Source organism: Nyctibius grandis, chromosome 5, assembly GCF_013368605.1.
Source record: "Nyctibius grandis isolate bNycGra1 chromosome 5, bNycGra1.pri, whole genome shotgun sequence".
NCBI lineage: Eukaryota > Metazoa > Chordata > Aves > Nyctibiiformes > Nyctibiidae > Nyctibius > Nyctibius grandis.
In genome coordinates, this window is record NC_090662.1 from 56166111 (window position 1) to 56187891 (window position 21781).

The 21781-nt window shown below is 36.5% G+C and overlaps 1 protein-coding gene across 3 annotated transcripts in view; it reads right to left on the reverse strand.

The window, feature by feature from the left end:
• The window catches only part of ANKS1B (ankyrin repeat and sterile alpha motif domain containing 1B), a 465181-nt gene that overhangs the window by 239512 nt on the left and 203888 nt on the right, over positions 1 to 21781 (reverse strand). For 2 of the 3 annotated variants that reach the window (XM_068400457.1, XM_068400456.1), the window contains exon 13: positions 483 to 1066. In XM_068400457.1, the coding sequence (XP_068256558.1) occupies positions 483 to 1066 (584 nt within the window). Of the gene's footprint in view, positions 1 to 482; positions 1067 to 9902; positions 9940 to 21781 lie in introns of all 3 variants that reach the window. The other variant, XM_068400458.1, reaches the window with a different exon arrangement.

The window sequence follows — 21781 nt, forward strand, 5'->3', positions numbered from 1 at the left end:
CAGTTAGAGGATATGCTATATAGGGAGGGTTTGTAGAATGCATAATAAACGTAAAAATCTAAGAGTCTCCATTCCTGCCATTTTCTCTTGTCTCTTGCTGGCGGGCATTGCCATGGTGGGAAATAATTAGCAAATATGTAAATAATGGGCATAGCTACAAAGAATTTTATCAATTTTATTAGTGTCAGTGCTGAGGGCTTTAGTAGAAAATAATTTCAATATCACAACAAATTGTAGAATTACTTCTGGTTAACTTCATTCACTATGGAAAAATAGACTTAATTAACTGTGCAGCATTTTGAACAGAAATTCATTGCATTTTGTGCCAGCTGTCAAACTACCATGCATTACACTATGACATACTCTCTGAGGATTTGCAGTGTGGAAGATTCACTTTTTAGTTCATCTCTGAAACTGAAAACAATAACAGCATTTTCACAATACCATATATTTGCTGGTACTTAAAAATGAACAAAACTTACTTCTTCCCACTCTGACGTGAAGGAAGGTGTTCTCTCCGAATTCCCTTTGGAGCACGGTTGGTTTGGTGTGGGTTCACTCCAGTTGCTTCTTGCTTTATTGTCATTTGGTGGATGGGTGATAAGATTAGAATCAGATTTCGAAACATTTTTGCACAAATGCATTTCAAGCAAAGTCTTTGGTAAAGATCGTATTCTCCCAAGTGTGCATGCTCGCTCCACAAATCCGCCAGTGGTAATAACCCATTGTTCACTTCTTCTTATTGATGTGCCAACTAATGTATGATTTTCTACTGGTTTAGTTTTAGTATGAAATATGGTTCTGATTACAACTGGTGGCTTTTTTTTCTTAACAGGAGGATCAGTGTTGCTTTCTTTCCGTAGCTGTATCTGCTGCACTGTGCTCTTGCTCAAAATGCTTTTCTCTAGTGGACCACTACACTGGTTTGCTTTGCTGTACAGCTGGAGTGGATTATCAGGTGGGTCACAGGCAGGTGAAGATCCATGAAGTAAGCCTGCAAACTGTTCAGCGGGGTGTCCCTCAGAAAGCTCACTTTCAGTGAATGTTTCTCCCTGGCAAAGACGCTCTGAAATGAGAGAGTACCTTGTAAAAATACAGGGTGATAAAATACTGCAAACAACAAAACCCTTACTCTCCACAAAATGACTTTTGTATGCTGCTTGATTCTTTCTTATGTACAGAAACAAAAGCTACTTATGCCATGAATTGATTTATTTGTCTCTTAAAAAACAATTCTCTCCTTAAACTTGACTATTTTATTCCGACTGGTTGAAAAACAGCCAAAATCACTCAGTGCTACACATAAATTCCAGGAAAACCCAAATTTAAAAAATAAAATACATCATTGCTCTTCCATCAACTTGGTGTTGTCTCTTTCAATTTGTTATTGAGTTGAAATGTGTACAAATTATACAGTTTAGTATGATGAATTAGCTAGTTTGTAGGTAGTAAAACACATGAAGAACCAGTATTGTCAGGAGTATTGTTAGTAATTTTTCTTTTTATAGCCATTATTATAATAGTGAATTTACACTATGATGCCTTTTTACTGACAGTCTCTAAAGGACAGATCTGAGTGTTGTTTTTATTTCTGGGAACTTTTGAGAATAGATTCAGAGTAATAGTAACCACTGAAGAATAGGAAATCAAGTCTTTTTGAAACAAGTTTTATATGCAATTTAGCACACACACACACATAAACTACAGAAAAATGCATTTTTTGGTACAGTTCAGTGTGGATTATTAAAAATTTATGGCTCTTTTTATGCCTGTTGCTGTAAGGACTAGGAGGAAAAAAAAAAAAAAAAGAGCCCTTGTTCTACCTGTGCTGCCTCATTTAAAGTTTTGGTGTGGACAACATCACTCTATTCACATGGCATTAAGTTAGCATATTCTACTCAGAACAACTGTGTCCCCACTAACAGTTGCACCTCTATAACTACTTCATTAAGTACATTCATCTCATTCCTGCTAGAAGTTGTGTGTTCATATGTAGACTCTAACTGTAGGACTGTATGCACAGCACTAGCTACCAGAAGGAATCAAACATAACATCATGTCATAATTTGCAAAGAAATCGAGCAGTTTCCTCCTATTTGCTAAAATATCTGCTTGTAAAAAACCCCCAGAAATCTCAAAATACCACTTCTAAAAGGAGGCAGTATTTGATTATATGAATGATAGAAGAAAGATTTTGGTGTGTACTTCAAAACAACATCAGCTCTTTTACTAGTCAGCAGCTTAAAAAATGTAAAATTACATGTTTTTCTTATCTGTTAAAATATCATGATAAAATTCTAATCAAGATTAGGAGCGCAACCTAAGAAAATCTACATTTTCTTCTTTGGGAAACAACTGACTAGAATATACACTTAAGACACTTTGCAGCTAAAAAGATGTGGGGTGTTAAGGCGAAAGGTTGAATGTGGGACGTGAGAGAGCTTAAGGAATCAATAATGCCAGAAAAGTTGGTTTGGGGGAAAAAAGCAGGGGAAAAGGAGGACCTAGGACATTCTCACTTTCTTTGATTTCTGAAAGTTGCTGAATTACTTGTATGTATGCAATTTTAAAGGTGAACTTAAAATGAAAAATAAATGATGCAAATAATGATTGACTTTGGTGTTTTTCCCTTACATGAAAAACTCAGTAGCTGGGATTCCACTCCAGATTAAGACATCTCCTTTTAACATATCTACATGGGTAAGAAGTATGTAAGCTCCCACGACAGTCAGAGATCAGATTGATAAAATCAGTGGATCCTAAGGAGTGATGCCACTCACTGCATGTTGCGGTGGTCAGCTGAATCACTCCCTGTACCCTCTTAACTGTACTGACTAGACTGCCAATGACTATAATGAGAGATGGCATCCAGTTTGCATTCAGGTACCTACATTTAGATGTCTTAATCATGAACTGAATCCTATTCTGCTATTCCAGAAATGTATCTTACAGCTGTCTATTGAACTCATTTAAGAGAGAAATGTTTTTGCCAGGACAAAGTAAGAAAGAACAATAAATCAGGAAAAAGAAAAGCTTACAGACACCTGGATTGCAAGGATTTCACTAATATCTACATTATCTTCGCTAATATCTTTGCTACATCTATACTACTAAATAAAACTAGCCAACAACTGTTAGGATCTAAAGGAATTACTAGGCTCATGTCCTTTAAGCTAAACTTTCCTCCTTCTCAAGATAGAGCTGGCCCATCCAAACAATTACTGGGAATGGTCTCTGGCTTCAGCTAAAACTGGTGCTCTCTGCGTACTCTCTGGGTGGGTACTATTCAGTATTGGCCAAACCTTGCCAAAACCAACACAACAGTTTAACAGTACAGACTGCCAAGCACCAATGTCATCTCATGGCCTCATTTTATTCAGTTTACTACTGCAAACAAAAGATATTGTTTCTGAGAATTCCCATTCCTCTGTGGTCAGTAAATATAAGTAGTGACCACTAGAAAGTGTGTGTGGGAGTCTCACTTTCTAGCAGTGACAGCATATCAAAACATTACTTTTGGTTATTTTGTTAGTTGAAGTGGCAGCAGTTTGCAATGTATTCAGACTCTGAGTATATTGTGTTAACTTTCTCAGCTTGATCTTCAGCACAGTTATTGTATTGTGTGTATATAAGTATATATATTCTACTGTAGATATAACTTAAATTTTAAAATACCCACACAAACACTTTAAGGAAGCCAAGAAAGATGAAAACAAAGGTTGCCTGTGCAACATTTAGTCTTCTTACGGGTTAGCAGCACTGTATTTCACTTTCTATATGATCACCTACTATTTTTCAAAAAAACCCTGCCTGTTTCATTTAGTGTTCAGAATGAAGTTTGCTCAGTGAAGGAGAAGCTCTTCAACATTTTATATTCTCCTTGTTCAAAAAGAGTGATCCTATCACCTATTTACTGTACAGCATTCAAATTCTTCTTTGAACATCAAGTTATTCAGCACCTCCTCAGATTTTATATGATGCCCATTATCTAAGGGGTTCACAAATACAAACTCATGTATCTTTACAAGGTGAGGCTGTAATGTGATAACATCCTGATTTGATAAATGGGAGATAAGGCACAAGGAGATAATGCTGAAAATCTCCACAAATTTTGGGCATCTAATTTGAAATTCTTTTAGATTTGCTTTGTTCAGAGTCCTTAACATTGTATAACACAGAATATTTTCAAAGCACAGTTGCTACTAATTTCAGTAGTTGTGTAAGTCAGACCCCTAATATCTCAAATTCAGCATTCAAAAAACAAGGAATGCTGTTAATGACTACTTGGATAAAGTTTGGTCTGTCTTGATCAGCATAACAAAAGCTCTGGTAGAGATAGAGTGTACTCTGTGCGGTGTTCAGTTGCCTCAGCTGTCAGTTCTTTTCTTTGATACCTTCTACTTTAACTAAGAGCTTTGTTAATTATATGACAAAGGAAGCAAAGATCTCATAGCTATGACTTCTTCATCCCATGATTTTGAGCAATGCAAACCACATCTATATTGGGCCATGAAAAAGACTGGGGTTATCGTGAAAAAACAGTATGTGGTCATGATAAAGGTTAAGCAGCAAGCAGCATTGCATGCTGCACTGCATCCCTAGAACAGGCTCTCAATATTTGTTGACCTAAGACCTGAAACATGAGTTATTAAATAAACTCTTCAAACTGCACCATATTTAAAACTGCAACTACATGTCTTCATTGCTCATGTGCATGTCCAAGATCTCAGTCTCAAGAATTTAAAGTATGAAAAACTCTAAGCAGGATAACATAATACTACTTCTGTATCCTTGCTAAAATAGCCAACTTTACTTAAAGAAAAAAAAAACCACCTTCCTTAGCTTTTAGTAATTACCCTTATCTGAGATTGGTGTCTTTTTATTGTTGCATACTTCTGCCATAAATTTTAAGACAAATGATACTGAAATCGATATTTCTTCTGAGGCTTAGTAGTGATCCACAAAGTATGATATTTCATGTATTATTTTCTGTCTGTTTTTAAACATATCAAAATTATTCTTGTTCTTTTGAATACTGCTGTGCATTGAAAAAAATCCTTTCATTAAGTTGTCTATACTGATGATCCATGTCCTGTGTGGTAAGAATTAATCTTAAAACTACTGATATATCTGAGAAATTCAGACTCTCCATTCATATTGTGTTCTATCCCCTAACTTTATCATATGATTTTTGAACCTTTTCATTACATGCTTTATTTTCACTTGTTTCAACCAACTTAACTGGCACTAAGAACCGATATGTTATGCAATTATATTGCATAGGTCTGTACTCAGTGAACAGTAAGTTAATGATACCAGTTTTGCTTTCTCATGGGTTTTTGAATAAGTTTTCCGAGAATGGACTTTAAGAGAGAGTGTGGAGATACCAGGGAGAGAAAGTAGGTGAAGAAGTTCATGCTCTTGGATTGAATCCCAATGGAGAGAAGTTTTCTGCTTATGATAAATTATTTTTTTTTCTTTTTTGCAAGAACATTTTTATAATCTTAAAAAAAAGCCAACAGAAAGACATCTTCCTTCCTTGCCAGATACTGCTTTTCTTACCACCTTATCTTTTTACTTGTAAATAGTACCCTAAATACCAAAACATAAACAGATGTCATTTTTACTGATCTTTAGTGTTATTATGAGTGCATATACAGCTGAGCAGATTACTTCTGAAAATCACTGTGATACTGCCATATCTGTGTTGCATGGAAAACATTTACATTTGGAGCTACAAATAAATTCAGTTCTGCCGTAATCTCAAAGCCACAGATACATATTGCTATTATCACCAGTTTATATACAACCAAACTGGTATTTAGGCAGCAGACTGCAATTCAATCAGCTATTTATTTACACACTGGTGCACCCCAGCACAGTTGTTTGTGATACATATATAGAACTCTGTGGAATACCATTTCTCAGTTTCAGTATTTGAGAGTTATAATTTACAGATGCTTTATCAAACTCACATATCTATTTTCTGAATCTGACTCCAAGACTACAGAGCACATTAAGAAAATCAGGAAAATATTAAATACTGTGAATTTTGCATTCATGTAAAGTTGGACATCAGCTTATTCATATTTGTATCTCAAGAGATTCCATGTTCAAAACTAAAATATATTCAGGAGAATGACAGTTGTTAATAATAGTAATGAAAAGAGCTGTAATAGATAAATCATAACAACAGAGTTACATCTTTAACAGGCATTGCTGTTGCCGTGGCACAAGTTTCTAATGTAAAATAAAAATCCACTAGAAATTTGTCCTATAGTTATGGTAACAACTGTATTGCGACACCTGCACTATTAATCTGTTCAAGTTCTGTTTTCATTTGATCCAGAAAGATGTTTTTAGCAGCACACTCTGCACATGTGTACTATCTGCCCAAAAATATATTTTCAACCTCCTTTTCCACACGCTCAGTTGATTGATAAAACCAACAGTCACAGCTGAGTAATATTTGGAGAGTATCCTCTCACAGAAGGGTGATAAGCAAAGAAGTATTCTTATTTGCATGGCAAAGATTGCTTTGGACACACGAGAATACCTTCAGTGATGATGATATTGGTTGTATTGCCAAAGTGATATCATAAAATGGGATGATCAGCAGTAAAAGGTGTAAGACAGAAAATTCAAAGTATTTAAAAGCTGAAGTAGCAATATTCTGGAAGGCACTATTTCACACAGCAAACAACATGGTGCTCTGACCAAGCTCCAGCTCTTTGATGGAGGTATGTTGGCTGCAGATATCTTTGATGAGGCAGTGCAATGTTTTCTCACTCTAGTAAATGTTATAGCAAGGTACCATGGACCTGTGTGGGAGATATAACAACATCATTACTAAGCAACTAATGGAGAACATGGGCTTCTGCTGTCACCAGCAACAACACAGAAAAGGAGCAAAAGTGTCCAGCCAGATTGCTGTTTCTCATTCTGCTTCCTCCTAAATCTAAAGAAACCACCAGAAGGTGGTTTGCCAGGTTGGTGTTGGCGGTCTCCAGGCTCTGTGCCCAGGTTCCAACATTAACAGCTTCTCAAAGCTGTACAGTCCCTTAGAAATCACAGCAAAAGTCTCTGTGGACTACGTGTTTGCTCTTACTAGCTTCATAACTGCCAATTCAGTCCCTTAACATTGCAGCCTGCACTTGACAGTGTACTGAGGGATTTTACTGCCTCACTATCGCTACCTTTTTGGCAGTTTCACTGTGCACATTTTACTCATCTGTTTCACAATGACCCGTTAGGAACTGCAAAAGATGAGAAAGATCTTGGGGGAAAGATAGCTCCCTATGGAGTTATCCGAACATTGCTTGCCAGCCTCTAATGAAGAAAAAAGCTTTCGGTGAGGAAGGATATTAGTTGGTAATTACTGCTAATTCTAAGCACATTATAATATCCAAACATAGTTCTTGCCCAAAATTTCAGCAATAGGAGTGTAATCTGGTGCAAATAGTTAATTTTAACTCCTATAGAAATGTATTGACTCTCCTGTACATTTTCAGGAATTTTTGATTCTTGTAAAGTATATTTGTATTTGAGGGGGACATAAAGGTAATTTTTACAGACATCACATAAAGGGTTAATCTTTAACTGAAAAATTCAACCTAGACAAAAACATAGAGCTGCAGGTGCCACCTCCATAATGCCGTTTCCATGAGAATTTCTTTCTATGTGACTATATAAGGCATGGTTCCTAAATGTCTTAATGACAGACAGCTGCTCATGAACCACCACATTTTCAGCACAAGAATCTGCCTTATACCTGCTCATCAAAATAAGAATCTTTCAGAAAACTAACATGTTAACATGTTTATGTACTAAAAATTTCAGGCAGATAAAATAATGTTCAACGTCCCCCAGGTGAAACACCGGACTAATTCAACACACGTGTTCAAACTAAAATTTTACTAGAATATTTCAACTCTACCATGCAACAAAAAGAAAAAAAACCCAGCATTTATTTGTAACACTCAGGCAATCTTTCATAAGAAATTCTGAGAAATGAAAGGAAATTGATGCAAAATGTAATTTTGCAGAAAGATCACATATAATTGCATTGAGAAATTCTGTGGTAATCTCTTCTTGCAGGAAAAAGCTAGCAGTTGAGTGAGCTGTGGCTGTGCTCAAAAAGTACATGTTAATTTGACAATGTAGTACAGCAGGAAGGAGTCATAGAAGAGGAAAATTTGGTGACACTTAATAACCAAAATCAGCGCAAAGCAATATGAATGTGACAGACGAGCTCCTGAAACCATATCCTTTTTTTTGAAGACTCTAATGAAAACTCATTAATTGTTCCACTCCTGATATTTCACACATCAAATGCAAAAAAAGGAATGACAAAGTCCTCCACCAACTGGGAACAAAACTTAACTAATTGTCAATGCAAAAGAGACTGGAAAAACAATGGATGATTTTTAGAATGGTGTTTCTAAAAGGAGATGTTGCTCAACAGTTTCAACACTTGTATTTGGAAGGAAGGATTTGCCTAAGTAACAATACAGTTTCCCCAAGAATGAGACAAAAGCGAATACAAAATGTGTGTTCTGGCATTTGCACTGATCATACAATTCCATCTTTCCTAACCTTGATAAAGAATATATTTCTGATCTGAGCAGTATTTTTAAGATACTTAAGATGTGATACAAAGTAGTTTGCCTCTCCTCTCCTCATTCCACATACAAGCTCACCTATGTTCTATTTCATCTTATAATTATGTTTAAAAGCCAGCAAGAATGGAATCGGTACTTTCATAGGAAATAATGTAAAAATAAAGACCTCCTCACCCCAAATGGCCTCATTTACGTTTTGCAAAATTTCCTGTTAGGTAGTAGAAACAAAGCTGTAAGGACAGAAAACGTATAAATATTAAAATTTCTAGAAAATACCTCTGGCTGTAAAATTACAGTCCAGTTCTAGATGTAGATACATGCAGTCATGGAAAATTACATCCAGACCTGTAAAGTTTTTCAACTCTATGCGGAACATTTACTGAAATTTTATATAATTACTTACATGTAACTGTTTTGAAACTAATCACTAAAAAACTTGGTCTTTTAGCAAGCTTGCAACTCACTACACCTTTTTTTTTTTTTTGTTATAAATACTGGGTGGAGAAAGTGAAGGAATAAAAAATAGATTCCTTATATTCATTTTCTCCTAATGATTTATCTGGGTGTTGCAAATGTGAAAGGATAAACATATAAATTCCTTTGAGAAGCATTTACAAAACATAAATGATCTTTAAAAAAAAATCTAAATTATTATGTGCAAAAGAATTTAGCTAAGAATATCAATTTTCTAGGCAGACTGGCAATCTCTAAAAGATGCTTTCTTTCTACTGTAAAAAGTAACGTCACACACAGGGTGCTTAGAAGCAGATTCTGTGAAAAGAAGGGAAGAGATTCAGCTGACTGAAGAGACATATATGGACATTTTAGACACAGTAGGGTATCCAAGGTGACTGCAAGGGCTGACAGATGTGACATGACTTACTGGAACAACTTGTCCTTGGTGCTGTCTCCAGGCACATCAAGGATAGGGGGATCATTAGGGGCACTCAGCATGGCTTCACCAAGGGAAAGTCATGCTTAACCAACTTGATAGCCTTTTACGAGGACGTAACCAGGTGGATAGATGATGGTAAAGCTGTGGATGTAGTCTATCTTGATTTCAGTAAAGCGTTTGACACGGTCTCCCACAGCATCCTCGCAGCTAAACTGAGGAAGTGTGGTCTGGATGATCGGGTAGTGAGGTGGATTGTGAACTGGCTGAAGGAAAGAAGCCAGAGAGTGGTGGTCAATGGGACAGAGTCCAGTTGGAGGCCTGTGTCTAGCGGAGTCCCTCAAGGGTCGGTACTGGGACCAGTTCTATTCAATATATTCATTAATGACTTGGATGAGGGAATAGAGTGCACTGTCAGCAAGTTCGCTGATGACACAAAACTGGGAGGAGTGGCTGACACACCGGAAGGCTGCGCAGCCATTCAGAGAGACCTGGACAGGCTGGAGAGTTGGGCGGGGAGAAATTTAATGAAATATAACAAGGGCAAGTGTAGAGACCCGCATCTGGGCAAGAACAACCCCATGTACCAGTACAGGTTGGGGGCAGACCTGTTGGAGAGCAGCATAGGGGAAAGGGACCTGGGGGTCCTAGTGGACAACAGGATGACCATGAGCCAGCAGTGTGCCCTTGTGGCCAAGAAGGCCAATGGCATCCTGGGGTGTATTAGAAGGGGTGTGGTCAGCAGGTCAAGAGAGGTTCTCCTCCCCCTCTACTCTGCCCTGGTGAGGCTGCATCTGGAATATTGTGTCCAGTTCTGGGCCCCTCAGTTCAAGAAGGACAGGGAACTGCTAGAGAGAGTCCAGCGCAGAGCCACGAAGATGATTAAGGGGGTGGAACATCTCCCTTATGAGGAGAGGCTGAGGGAGCTGGGTCTCTTTAGCTTAGAGAAGAGGAGACTGAGGGGTGACCTCATTAATGTTTATAAATATGTAAAGGGCAAGTGTCATGAGGATGGAGCCAGGCTCTTCTCAGTGACATCCCTTGACAGGACAAGGGGCAATGGGTGCAAGCTGGAACACAGGAGGTTCCACTTAAATATGAGGAAAAACTTCTTTACAGTGAGGGTGACCGAACACTGGAACAGGCTGCCCAGAGAGGTTGTGGAGTCTCCTTCTCTGGAGACATTCAAAACCCGCCTGGACGCGTTCCTGTGTGATATGGTCTAGGCAATCCTGCTCCGGCAGGGGGATTGGACTAGATGATCTTTCGAGGTCCCTTCCAATCCCTAACATTCTGTGATTCTGTGATTCTGTGATTCTGTGAAACCTGGGTCTTTCTCGGAAAGTAGCTAGAGGTCAGAAAGGGTATCTGGAGAGTCCAAATTGGTCTAGACATCTCTTTTTGGGCACTTGAATTGTTTCTCACAGGTCAAATGGTAGCAGACAAGGAGTACTGATGGTGGTACTCATGTAGATGATACATCTCAAAGAATCAGTTACAGCAGAATAAATTGCTTGAAGCGATTCTGTGCATATATCCCACTTCAGATGACTCAGATACACTTACCTTAGATAGGAACTGAAAACTTGTCAGCATTTTAAGTAATGATTGTTGGATACTTCTACCAAACTAGCCATCAAGTTAAGAAGCCAGATCACCTGAGTGATCACAAAGCATGAAATGTTGGCTGACCCCAGATGTCAGCTCAGGACGTTTTGGAAATATATGTGCATTTGGCATACGGAATTAACCTGCTATGAATTGACTATGACTGCTAGGAGAGTCAATGTGTAGCTTTATTAAGCTACTAGGATGCAGAAAAGCACTAGTGCAATTTCAGATTTAGTTATAGGAAAAACAAGCATTAGACTACAATAGTTTAGACACTGAAGAACAGTGAATGAACTTGGAAGACAACTTTCAGGCTCCATCACAAATGACACTTTACTAAGCTCTCTTACTAACACAGAACAAAAAGCACCCAAGGAGCTAAAAGGACCAGTTGAACTAAGGGAAGAGAAATGATTAATTTGCAGCTGCTTGAAGCAAAAATTGCAAACCATCCTCTTTCAGGCTATTTGCAGGAGCATCTTGGTTAACTGGATTTTACCAAAATTTACAGAAACTTTCTCCTTGTCTTAAAAGAGCAGGTATAGGTAAGAAAAGTTCATTTCAATACTTTTCTCTGACTGCTTTGCATACTTATGTGAATAAAAAAATATGATTATGAAAAACTGCGTGAATTATCAACTAGTTGCTGGTCACAAGCTCCCACAGAGATATTTCCTCGCTATTTCCAAATATAGGTCAGTTAGAACTTAGAAACATTGCTCTTTCATTTCACATGACAACAAACTTCCAAACCAGTATTTTTCATAATAGAATTATGTCCTAGACAATGATTTCAAATATTTCCACAGTATTGGATGGCAGAGTCAAAAGCTGAAGTGTTCACATTTCTCCTTTGAGCTTTTAGCATATCTCTTTATGTTGTTTCTATTTTGGAAAGGGACTCACTCTCAGCAGGTATATATTAATTTTGGTGAGAGTGGCCTGCTTCAAACTGTCCTTTCTGGAATACCTGTTTTCAGTCTCTACAGAATAAAATCTCCCTGAACAATATGCACATCCAATAGCAGAAGCAAAGGAGTTAAAAAAGAAGATGAATCCAGTTCTTACGCATTGTACAGATCAGCTATTACCTCCAACTCCAAGGGCACTAAATATGAAAATCAGTTTTCAGTTTTAATCATGGGATCATTCTTTCACAATTTAATGTTTATTGGAGTATTGTAAAAGGCAAAGCCTCTGTGATCTCACTTAATTACTATTTCACACTGCATTCTAAATGGAATATACAAAAAAGCTGCTTGAAGATTTTGAAAATAAAAAGAAAGAAAAAAGAGAGCACTTTAAAGAAGAGCTAAAATGCCTGAGAAATAAAAAATTTTCAAGAATAGTGAATTAGAAAAGGAGAGTGGGAAAACATGGAAACGGAAACTAAGGGGGAATGTGAATTCTAATCCCAGGGAACTACTGCATGTTAGCAGAACTGCATTGCTCGGCAAGTGCTTTCAGTCTTCTTGCTACATCTGTATCTCCTGTCAGGAAGCTCATTTGATCAAGATATTGAAATTAGATGTCTCTGTCTTTCATTTCTTCCATGTTCCTCTCCCATATTATCACAGCAACTGCAAATCTAAATTACTGTCCAGGTGCAAGCTGAGGTTTTCAAATATTTGTTGAATGGACACTGCTCAGTTTGCTGTCTCTCTATAGTTGAAATGAATTGCATGGAGTTACTAGTTTTACTGTTTACCTTGCCCAAGGTCAATCATGTTTCAATGAAAATTTTCTTACACAAATAACAATGACATTATTTTTAGTAGTACATTTGATTTTGCTGTTCTAATTAGACCTATAGATTTGTCATAGACAATGCCTGGAGTAAGTCATAATAATGTTGTCAGTATCACAATTGTGATAATCATGGGAAAAATTATGAAAAAATCAATGACAAGTTTACGGTAGCTGAGGTACCTTTGAAAAACTATATATTGACTCAATTAAAAATAACAGAATAACCTCAAATACTATTTAATTATTCTATGATAAGTAGTTTTTATTTGCTATCATAATTACATTACAGATGCCTTTTTGTATTAAAGCTTCATCTTCCTCAGATGTTTAGGTGTGCCAACAGTGAATTTTCTTAACATTTTCCATATTGACTCACCAATCCTTTCAGCTATTCCATGTAGGAAGTCCAGCCATGCAGTACTGAGTTGTAAACCAGGTTGTAAAGACAATTGATTGTTAAGCCAAGAAAACTTTCAATCATAGAATCATAGAATAGTTTAGGTTGGAAGGGACCTTAAAGATCACCTAGTTCCAACCCCCCTGGCATTGGCAGGGACACCTTCCACCAGACCAGGTTGCTCAGAGCCCCATCCAACCTGGCCTTGAACACTTCCAGGGAGAGGCAATCACAACTTCTCTGGGCCAAATTTTTTTCAAAGTAATCAGAGACACCTTCTCAGTCTTTATACACTTATTTTTGTGCTGTGCAATCTTACGTATGGCCTATGCTTTGACTCCTGAACAAAGATTTTTGTATTCTTAGGCTTCAGCTCAAAATCCTTAGTCCCAAGAGCTTTCTTCTCCTTCAGTCATTGTAAGTCTCCAGAACGATATGAAAACAAACATAGAAACAACACCCCAAACCCAAAGAAATAGTACAAAGCTCATGTAGTAAAAAGCTGGGAGCCAAGCTTTCAGCATGGCTGGAAGTGGATACCAAGATCATAGCTGATCTCTGGACCAACACAAGCAAAATTCACGACTTTGTGCCCTTGAAGACAAATCTTCAAGAATTCCAATAATATCTGAAAAACTGAGGGCAAAGGAGGCAAAGCTCAACCAAGCAACAGTTTGAAAAGAAGCCAGAAGTGTCAAAGTGAAGGAACAGGACACCAAATGCATTTTTGACCTGTTTCATGAACCCATGCCTTTCTTGTGAGGAGGTGGCCTGTGCTGGACAAAATCCCAAACACACATCCCCATTACTACATAGACTTATTTTTGGCATCACAAACGTTGTAAATTAGAAGATAATCATGTGGACGCTTATAGAATTTACTTTTCCTTATGCTAACTTTACAGAGAGAACTTCAACCTAAAAATGTAAAGTTTCATCCTACATCCTCATGAGACTACAAAAGCATTCATGGAGGTTACACCAAAGAAACAGATGGGGATGGGGCGAAAAAGGGAAAATAGTTTAATCAGGTAAAGGAGTCATCGGGTTGTATCACTTGAAAGAGTATTACAAAATCTAAGGATGAATTTTAGCCTTTTCACAATGCCTTTCAGCCTTTTGACAAAAGGTTATTTGATGAGCTACAAAATTGCACACCGTATCTCCTGCATTCTTCAGAAAATGGGATCACTGACAACATGCAGGTCCAATGTTTATGACAGAGCACAAGAAAAGCCTGGAAGTGTTATGCCTGAGATTGTTATTTTTCTGCTTCCTCTACAACTGCAAAGCCTGTTAATAAAATTAAACTCCCACATATTCTTACAATAAACTGGTGATCTAGGCAGACTTCTTTCTTAATTTCATATATAAACACTATGACTGATTTGAAAGCATCAGCCTTAACTGAGTGCTAGATGTAGCTATCATCCCTTGCATACCTATCTGCGACTAAACAGTACTAACACAGGGATATCATGTATAGCCTACACTGTAGCACTCGCAAGACTATCAAGAGCACTTAATTGACAGCTGGGACCTTAGAGACACCAAAAATCATTTTTTTAGATATAGTTCATCTTCTCTTATATCCCACTCCAATGACATATCTGGCATAAAAGGCACCACTCCCTACAGTGGTCTCCAAGCAGTTGTTTCTAATAATCCTGTTTCCAGCTTGGACCTTTCTATCTTCTTACAAAAAAATTCCCTTCCCACAATTTCAGTGGGAATACTGCAAACCTATCAGTAAGTACATTGTAAATATTTCTCTCATAAATCTCTCATCATGTCAAATATCCACTATCCTAATTTAAGAGTAGTTTTCAAGGTAAATGCTTTTGCTTGAGAATTTGGGAATGCAAAGGGGCTTTCTTGGAAGTTATCTTTGCACATGACACAGACTAGCTGAATAATAATGATTCAACTGCATTCACTGATATGAAGTCATTTTGTATTGGAATAAAAATGTAGTTAAGTTGGGTTTTTTCACAGTAGAACGTTCAAAACCTACCAAATCAACACCTGAATAAAGATTTTACATGTTTAGAAAGAAACTTGATTTCTACGTATTCCACTGGAGAGGAATCGATCTTGGAAGAGAGCAATTATCTATTAGAATTTTACACACTGTCAAGAATTATGTAAATCAAGAGATTAAGATATAGGTCATTTATTTCTGAAGAAAACACTTTTTGAAGTATGAAGGGAGAAAAACTGAACATAATTTAAGCTTCTAGTCTTGGTATCAAACTAAGGCTGAGTCATAAAATCACTTTGAAGACAGCTGTAATGATATAAAATGTTACTGTGTACCAGCTGTTTATTGAGACTACTCTGATAAGAGATTGCCCCTTCCAAATATAAATTGTGGTATCCAGTGGAAAATCTGAACTACCTGAAGTGGTAATTTCCCTTCCACTAAGGGAAAATAAGGTTTTACACAACCCCTTTTAGATACAAAGGATATGTATATGTATGTATATTTTATTTGTAATAAAAACTGTATTCATCTTCTTTAATGCTGGCAACCAAGTTCTCCTGAAAGTCCCCAAATTATCTCAGCACTTATGACCTTATTTCAGAAGCTATGGCTGGTTTACTAACAAGCTAGGACAAAGCTGACCACTGACAAGACAGCTTTCTAAAAAACAAAGCAATATTTATTTAGAAGAAACATTTTGAAGAAACTATCTTATAACATTATAAATCCTTTATATACTTGTCTAGGTAACTAGGCGGTCATTGAGCTTATTGCCTAGAGACCAATACGATTTAAGGTCACCTCAGTGACCCAAAGAATTTAAATCCATATGAAAAGTCACATCACTTGAGATTTTATACCCACCTCTGTTATGAGAGCTAACCTTAGAAAATATGAGAGTCAAGACTCTATCAATGCATCCGTGAAGCTTCCATTTAAAACAGTGTTCTTAATCTCCCACTGCACAGCTCCAGCTTCCCAAACAGGGTATCAACCCTGTGCCGTGCAGTCTTCCCTCATCGCTCCAGATTATGTTCCAAATCCATATCATCTGCCTCCTCCTCTCTCCTACATACTTCATCTTCCCAGAAAATTACTCAATCCCTATGCTTTCTAACACTTCTTATCTCACACAGGTCTACAGATGAAATGCTTCTAGTTCCTGAATTGTTGGTTTAATCTACATGTTGGTTAATGTACATGTTCATTGTACAATACAGAAATATTGTAAAATAAGGACAATACTGACCTTTGTAAGATGGAACAAGAAATAATCAATGCAAATACATGTTTAAGAACTAGATATTGTCATACTACTACAACTGTCATTACAGTTAAAGATTGTCAAATTATCTTACAAGCCCTTTCTTTACTGAGCACCATCTGTTTGTTTCTGGATTGAGGGACAAGGGACATTTATATTAACTCAGAGTGACTGCTTTTTATTTCCAGGTCTTTGTCTTCTGGGTTTCCTGGACTCATTTTTTCTTATTCCAATAGTGGCTAAAACTTCACAGAGAAGATGCTTGTGCTGTATCAAAACATGTCATTTGTATTAACTACCATCCATTAACTTCAGTTCCAAGAGGAGAATGTGACATTGATGGAGGAATACCATCATTAAAGGCTGCACAAAGGAATGCAGGACGGGGTCACTGCATCTAGTCCTTCATAAGAACAGGCACTGGTGCTGCAGAACATCAGTACTGAAGAGTTCAGAGACCACTTGCAGACATGCCATGAACTACAGGTCCCAAAACAGCTTCTCAAAACAATTTAAGACATACAGTACAAAAAACAGAGCTTACACTGCAGTAAATTGGTAGGAGAGATCAAGAACACTTCAGATATCCTTGGCTCTTTCATCCCCACAGAATTCTTTGGGTGAAAATACCCAAAGGATTCTCTGATATACCTAACATTCATGAATGCTACAATAGTAACTGACAATAGTACAATAGCAGTTACAATAGTTCCTGACTAATCCATATGGTGCTAACATCTGCCACTAATCAATATAATATTCATTATTTCCAGTGTCACATGTCTCACAGATAGCATGAATGACTACAAAACAGAGATTCTGTGATACTTCTGCTTCTGAGAAAATATAAAATGGTGGTAAAATGCCATCAACTTTGGCATGTGAAGCCTTGTGCAAAGCCTACTGAAGTCAATGAATATATGATACTTTTTAAAGTATATATCATTTTTAAGTATCATTGAACAAATTTAAGGACTGTATTTCTTAACACGACCGTTTGCTTTAGTTTTTTTTTATGTTTTAGTGCTAATAATTTGTATTACAATTAAAATTTGTGGCTTTAATTAATAGCTAGTAAATAAAATAAATTGTCAAAATATTTTTAGAAGCAACTCATTTTTTCCTAGCAATACATAATTATAACTGCCAGAATTCTCTGGCATTTTTCAGAAGGAGATATGTAGTGTTTTAACTTTTTATTTTGGAAGCCTAGTATTATATTAAGCTACATTTTTATACTCTGTTCACACTACTAATATGTAGAGTTTTAACAGGATGCAAAGCTTTCTATTTATTTATTACATTTACTTATGTCACATTGTGAAGACACACAAGTCTTTAAAAAGCAAACCGTATCATGAAACTGTTCAGACATAGAATGCATACCTGTACATAGTTTATGTACAGTTTATTAAGCTTTCAAATATTGAACACTAAATAAAGCCATAAATCCAATTTCGTTTAGTATTTACATTTCAGTATAGATCTTTTTTTCAGTGTGGTCTGCAAGTGATTAGTCAGTGTTTTCCCCTGCAGTAAGTCTATTAATATTTCTCATTAGCAATCAGGAGCATAAAACAGATTTGTTCAGTCTGTGTATAAGAAGAGGCTAATAATATGATAAAAAACTAAGAGCACTAATTTTGCTATCAATTTTGTATCTTGGCAATTACCTCTTAACTTGGCTGGACTTTTCTTATGTTAATTAGTGGTGTTTCAAAAAACTTAAAATGTGGAAAAACATTTTTTTTTTTTTTCCAGAAAAAGCAATGTATTTTGACATTTTTTCTAGAAAAAGACCAGGTTTATACCTAATTATGTATATGGATAACTTCATTCATTCAAGCTGACCAGTTAATTTCAACTTGTGTGTAAGCAAAGCCACCCATATATGGAACTGTTATATGGATTGGTGTCTCTCTGAAGACTGTCTTCTCCTGATACTAAAACAGCCACAGGTCTGGATTTTCAGTTTAGCTTTAAGTGTTTTAGAAGACACACCACTCTGCTCCATATAGACAAGACAGTTTATACAAGCAAAAAGCAAAATCATCAGGTATTTGAGCAACAGGGCTGTTTTCAAATAATAAATTGCCTTTGTACAGAGTTCTTTGGTAGCAGAGGCATGTTGAACAAAGGCATGGCTTTTTCATACACCCACCCAGCCTGGCTATCTGAGAAAAACTCACAGAGAGTCTCTGCCACGGTGTTTTAATGTTTTGGGGACTGCAAAACGCTCCCTGTTATACTACCGACCATTGTGCTTCATAGCTGATGGAAGATGAGGAAAGGGAAAATAGGACTCTCAAATCCATCACCTCTCCCTCCAGGTATCAGAACTGTGCACTCAAACAAGTGAGCTAAAAGCATCAGAGTTCCTTATCCGCATGTGCAGATTAATTTATGCCAAATTCACATTTTGCTTTCTTCACCACTACAAGGAATAAAAAAAGGAATAAAAGTTTTCATTTTTCCTTTCACTGTTTATAAGCATATTCTTCTTAAAATACCTCTTATTGCCTCAATTTTTTCTGAAAATGAAGTAAATAAGATCTGCTATTAGAGCCCTGTGGAAAATATTCATAAACAAATAAAAAAATAAAATTGCATGACAAAAATTACTTCAAAAATGAATGTGAGATATCAAGTACTTAAAGCCAGGAATGGCAATGTTAGTGTAAGAATTTCAACTTTTCTCATTGTATAAACTCAAAAAACCTGAAATCTTTTTAATACATCATTTCTCTGTTTTTCTTATTACAGCATGTGATCTGAAGAGTACTTAATCCAATTAATACGTTTAAGAACAAGTTAAGAACCTAACATGGTTATTTCTGATCTTTCACACACTTCAACATACTCTACCAATGAAATTTTGCTGTAGATTAAACACAGGTAGGAGATTTTACTTCAAACAATTTTATATTTTCAATTTGTAGCAAAATAAATTAAACTGATTAATCTTGTTGAAGTATTGGGCCTACCATCCACTTTCTGTTTAATCCAAGAGGAGGAGCAGTTAAATGCCTCTTTATCTAGCAATAGCTGAAATGTGAAAACCACCCAGAGGACTCCTGAAAAACATCCTGCCCAGGAACACTGCTTCACAGAGCTGCACATCTTTTGGGCAAAACTCTAACAAGAGTTTGTGATTGTCTGCACGTCTCTACGTTACGCATATTCTGTTGTGTGTGTCTTCCACCAAGCCACATCACTTCTCAGCACTTCAGTTTTCTCCCTGGTAACTTCCCCTATGAGAACAGAGCTAATGAAGCTTCACATCCTCAGATGTGCACCCTTGGTCCTCTGACCTTATCTAATGCAACTGCTCCAGATCCATATTTCCTAGGAGACCCCTCAAAATGAAACAGCACAGGTTTTGTCTAGTCCAGGGGAGTTTATTCACTTTATGCTTTGTTAAGTGTGATGGGCAATGCTTTTCTTACATGGGCACTTGAGACTGGGAGCTCTGCACAGCACTGACTTCGTTCAAACTAGAAGCGAAGAAGAAAGCATCAGCTATGCCCCAGTCCTGGTATTCTGCTAGTTGCCTAGGCAACCCAGCTCCACCACAATGAAACAAACCATGGAAAAAGTAATCTCACTGAATGGGAATCCACTTATCAGAATCAGTATCCATTTTATGAAGTAGTAAGTTTTTACATAAGATCAGAGAAACTGTCTTTGATGCGTTTTTATACCAACAAAATTGGAAAAGAACTAATATCAACAATTTATATAATTTCCAAAATGCATCAAATCATTAAGGAAGACAAATTTTAAACTCACTGTTCAGACAAAAATACTCATGGATATTTAGCAACACCTTCACAATAAACAAAGCATTAAAATATTTTGGATTAATTTCTGTGCTGTATATGCAAGATTTACAGAAGCCGTTCTCTTATTGATTTCATAGGAAGTTTTATGTCACTAAGATGTCATGGATAAGCTCTTCTTGAGCTGAATTACTCAGCTGATGTCCTGAACAGCAAAGCATAGGCTTTGTAAAATCACTGCAATCTAAACACTACCAAATCAAGGTAGTCACAGCACAGTCCTGGTACCACCTTTCATTTTGTTGATGTGGTTCTGGTGATGTCTCATGAAAAAAAGTTCCAGCAATCTATACTTGCATTATTTAAATATGCATTAGTAATGGAATAAAGAATATTAATTGTAGTATTAATATTACTTTCCCCATAATAGTTTAAAAGTAGTAATTTACAATAAAGCTAACTCTGATTTCAGCAATCATTCTATAGCTGTATCTTAAGGAGTGTATTCTTAGATACTCTGAATTTCATTTGAACAAATGAATGTCATTTGACAGAGAAGGAAATGTAGTCAGCGTATGTTAAGCTAGGACAATACAAACAATTGAAGAGTCGACGTGGGTTCATAGCCAAGAGCTCAATATTTAGCATATTTAATTGAATTAGAAAACTAGAAGATGCATGGTCATTCCATATGTTTTAGAAAAGGAGGGGCTCCATCTAAAGACCAGAAGGTCAGTGATAAAGATGTTAGGAAAACAGTGATTAATTCCCAGTAACTATGTCTTAGAATAAGTCATTTTCAAAACATCAAACACGGAAGAAAAATCTAAATCATAGCAATGAGGCAAACATTAAAGTAGATACTGAAGCTTCTAACAGCTCTTCTTTCCATAGCTTAGTTTAAATGTAAATTTCTAAGAACGAGCATTTAACCCAGTTTCTCAGCTACATGCTAAAAATACATACTTCATTTTTTATGTATGATTTCCACTAATAAGAAATCTCACAATAAATATGTCACCTACTATAGTGGTTCCATTTAATATTTTATACTTAATGTAGACATGAGCTTATGTGTCTTTAAAGAGAAAACAATTATTAGTTTACCGGTGTGTGACAGGTTAGCTTAGAGTCACTCATACTCCTCTACTGTTGGATATATGCCTTTCTGCTCTCTTCATTTGATATAAATGCTCAAGAAGTCTGGATCCATATTTCAGCTTTTAAGAGAAATGGAAATTAATACTTCTGTATTTTTTTTAATTTTAAAATTTTTAAAAATGGCTGCTGCTTTATAAAACAAATTGGATTCATCTCTCCATTTTCAGGTTTTCCTCTAGTATTTTACTGTCAGCTTTAAAAAAAAAACAAAACCAGAACAATCTTGTTTGAACAGCACCTTCATTTCTCAATATCACAAACTGAAAGTCTTACTTTCACAATGCTGTACTATCTGTACACAGAAACGTATGAAATGATTCTCC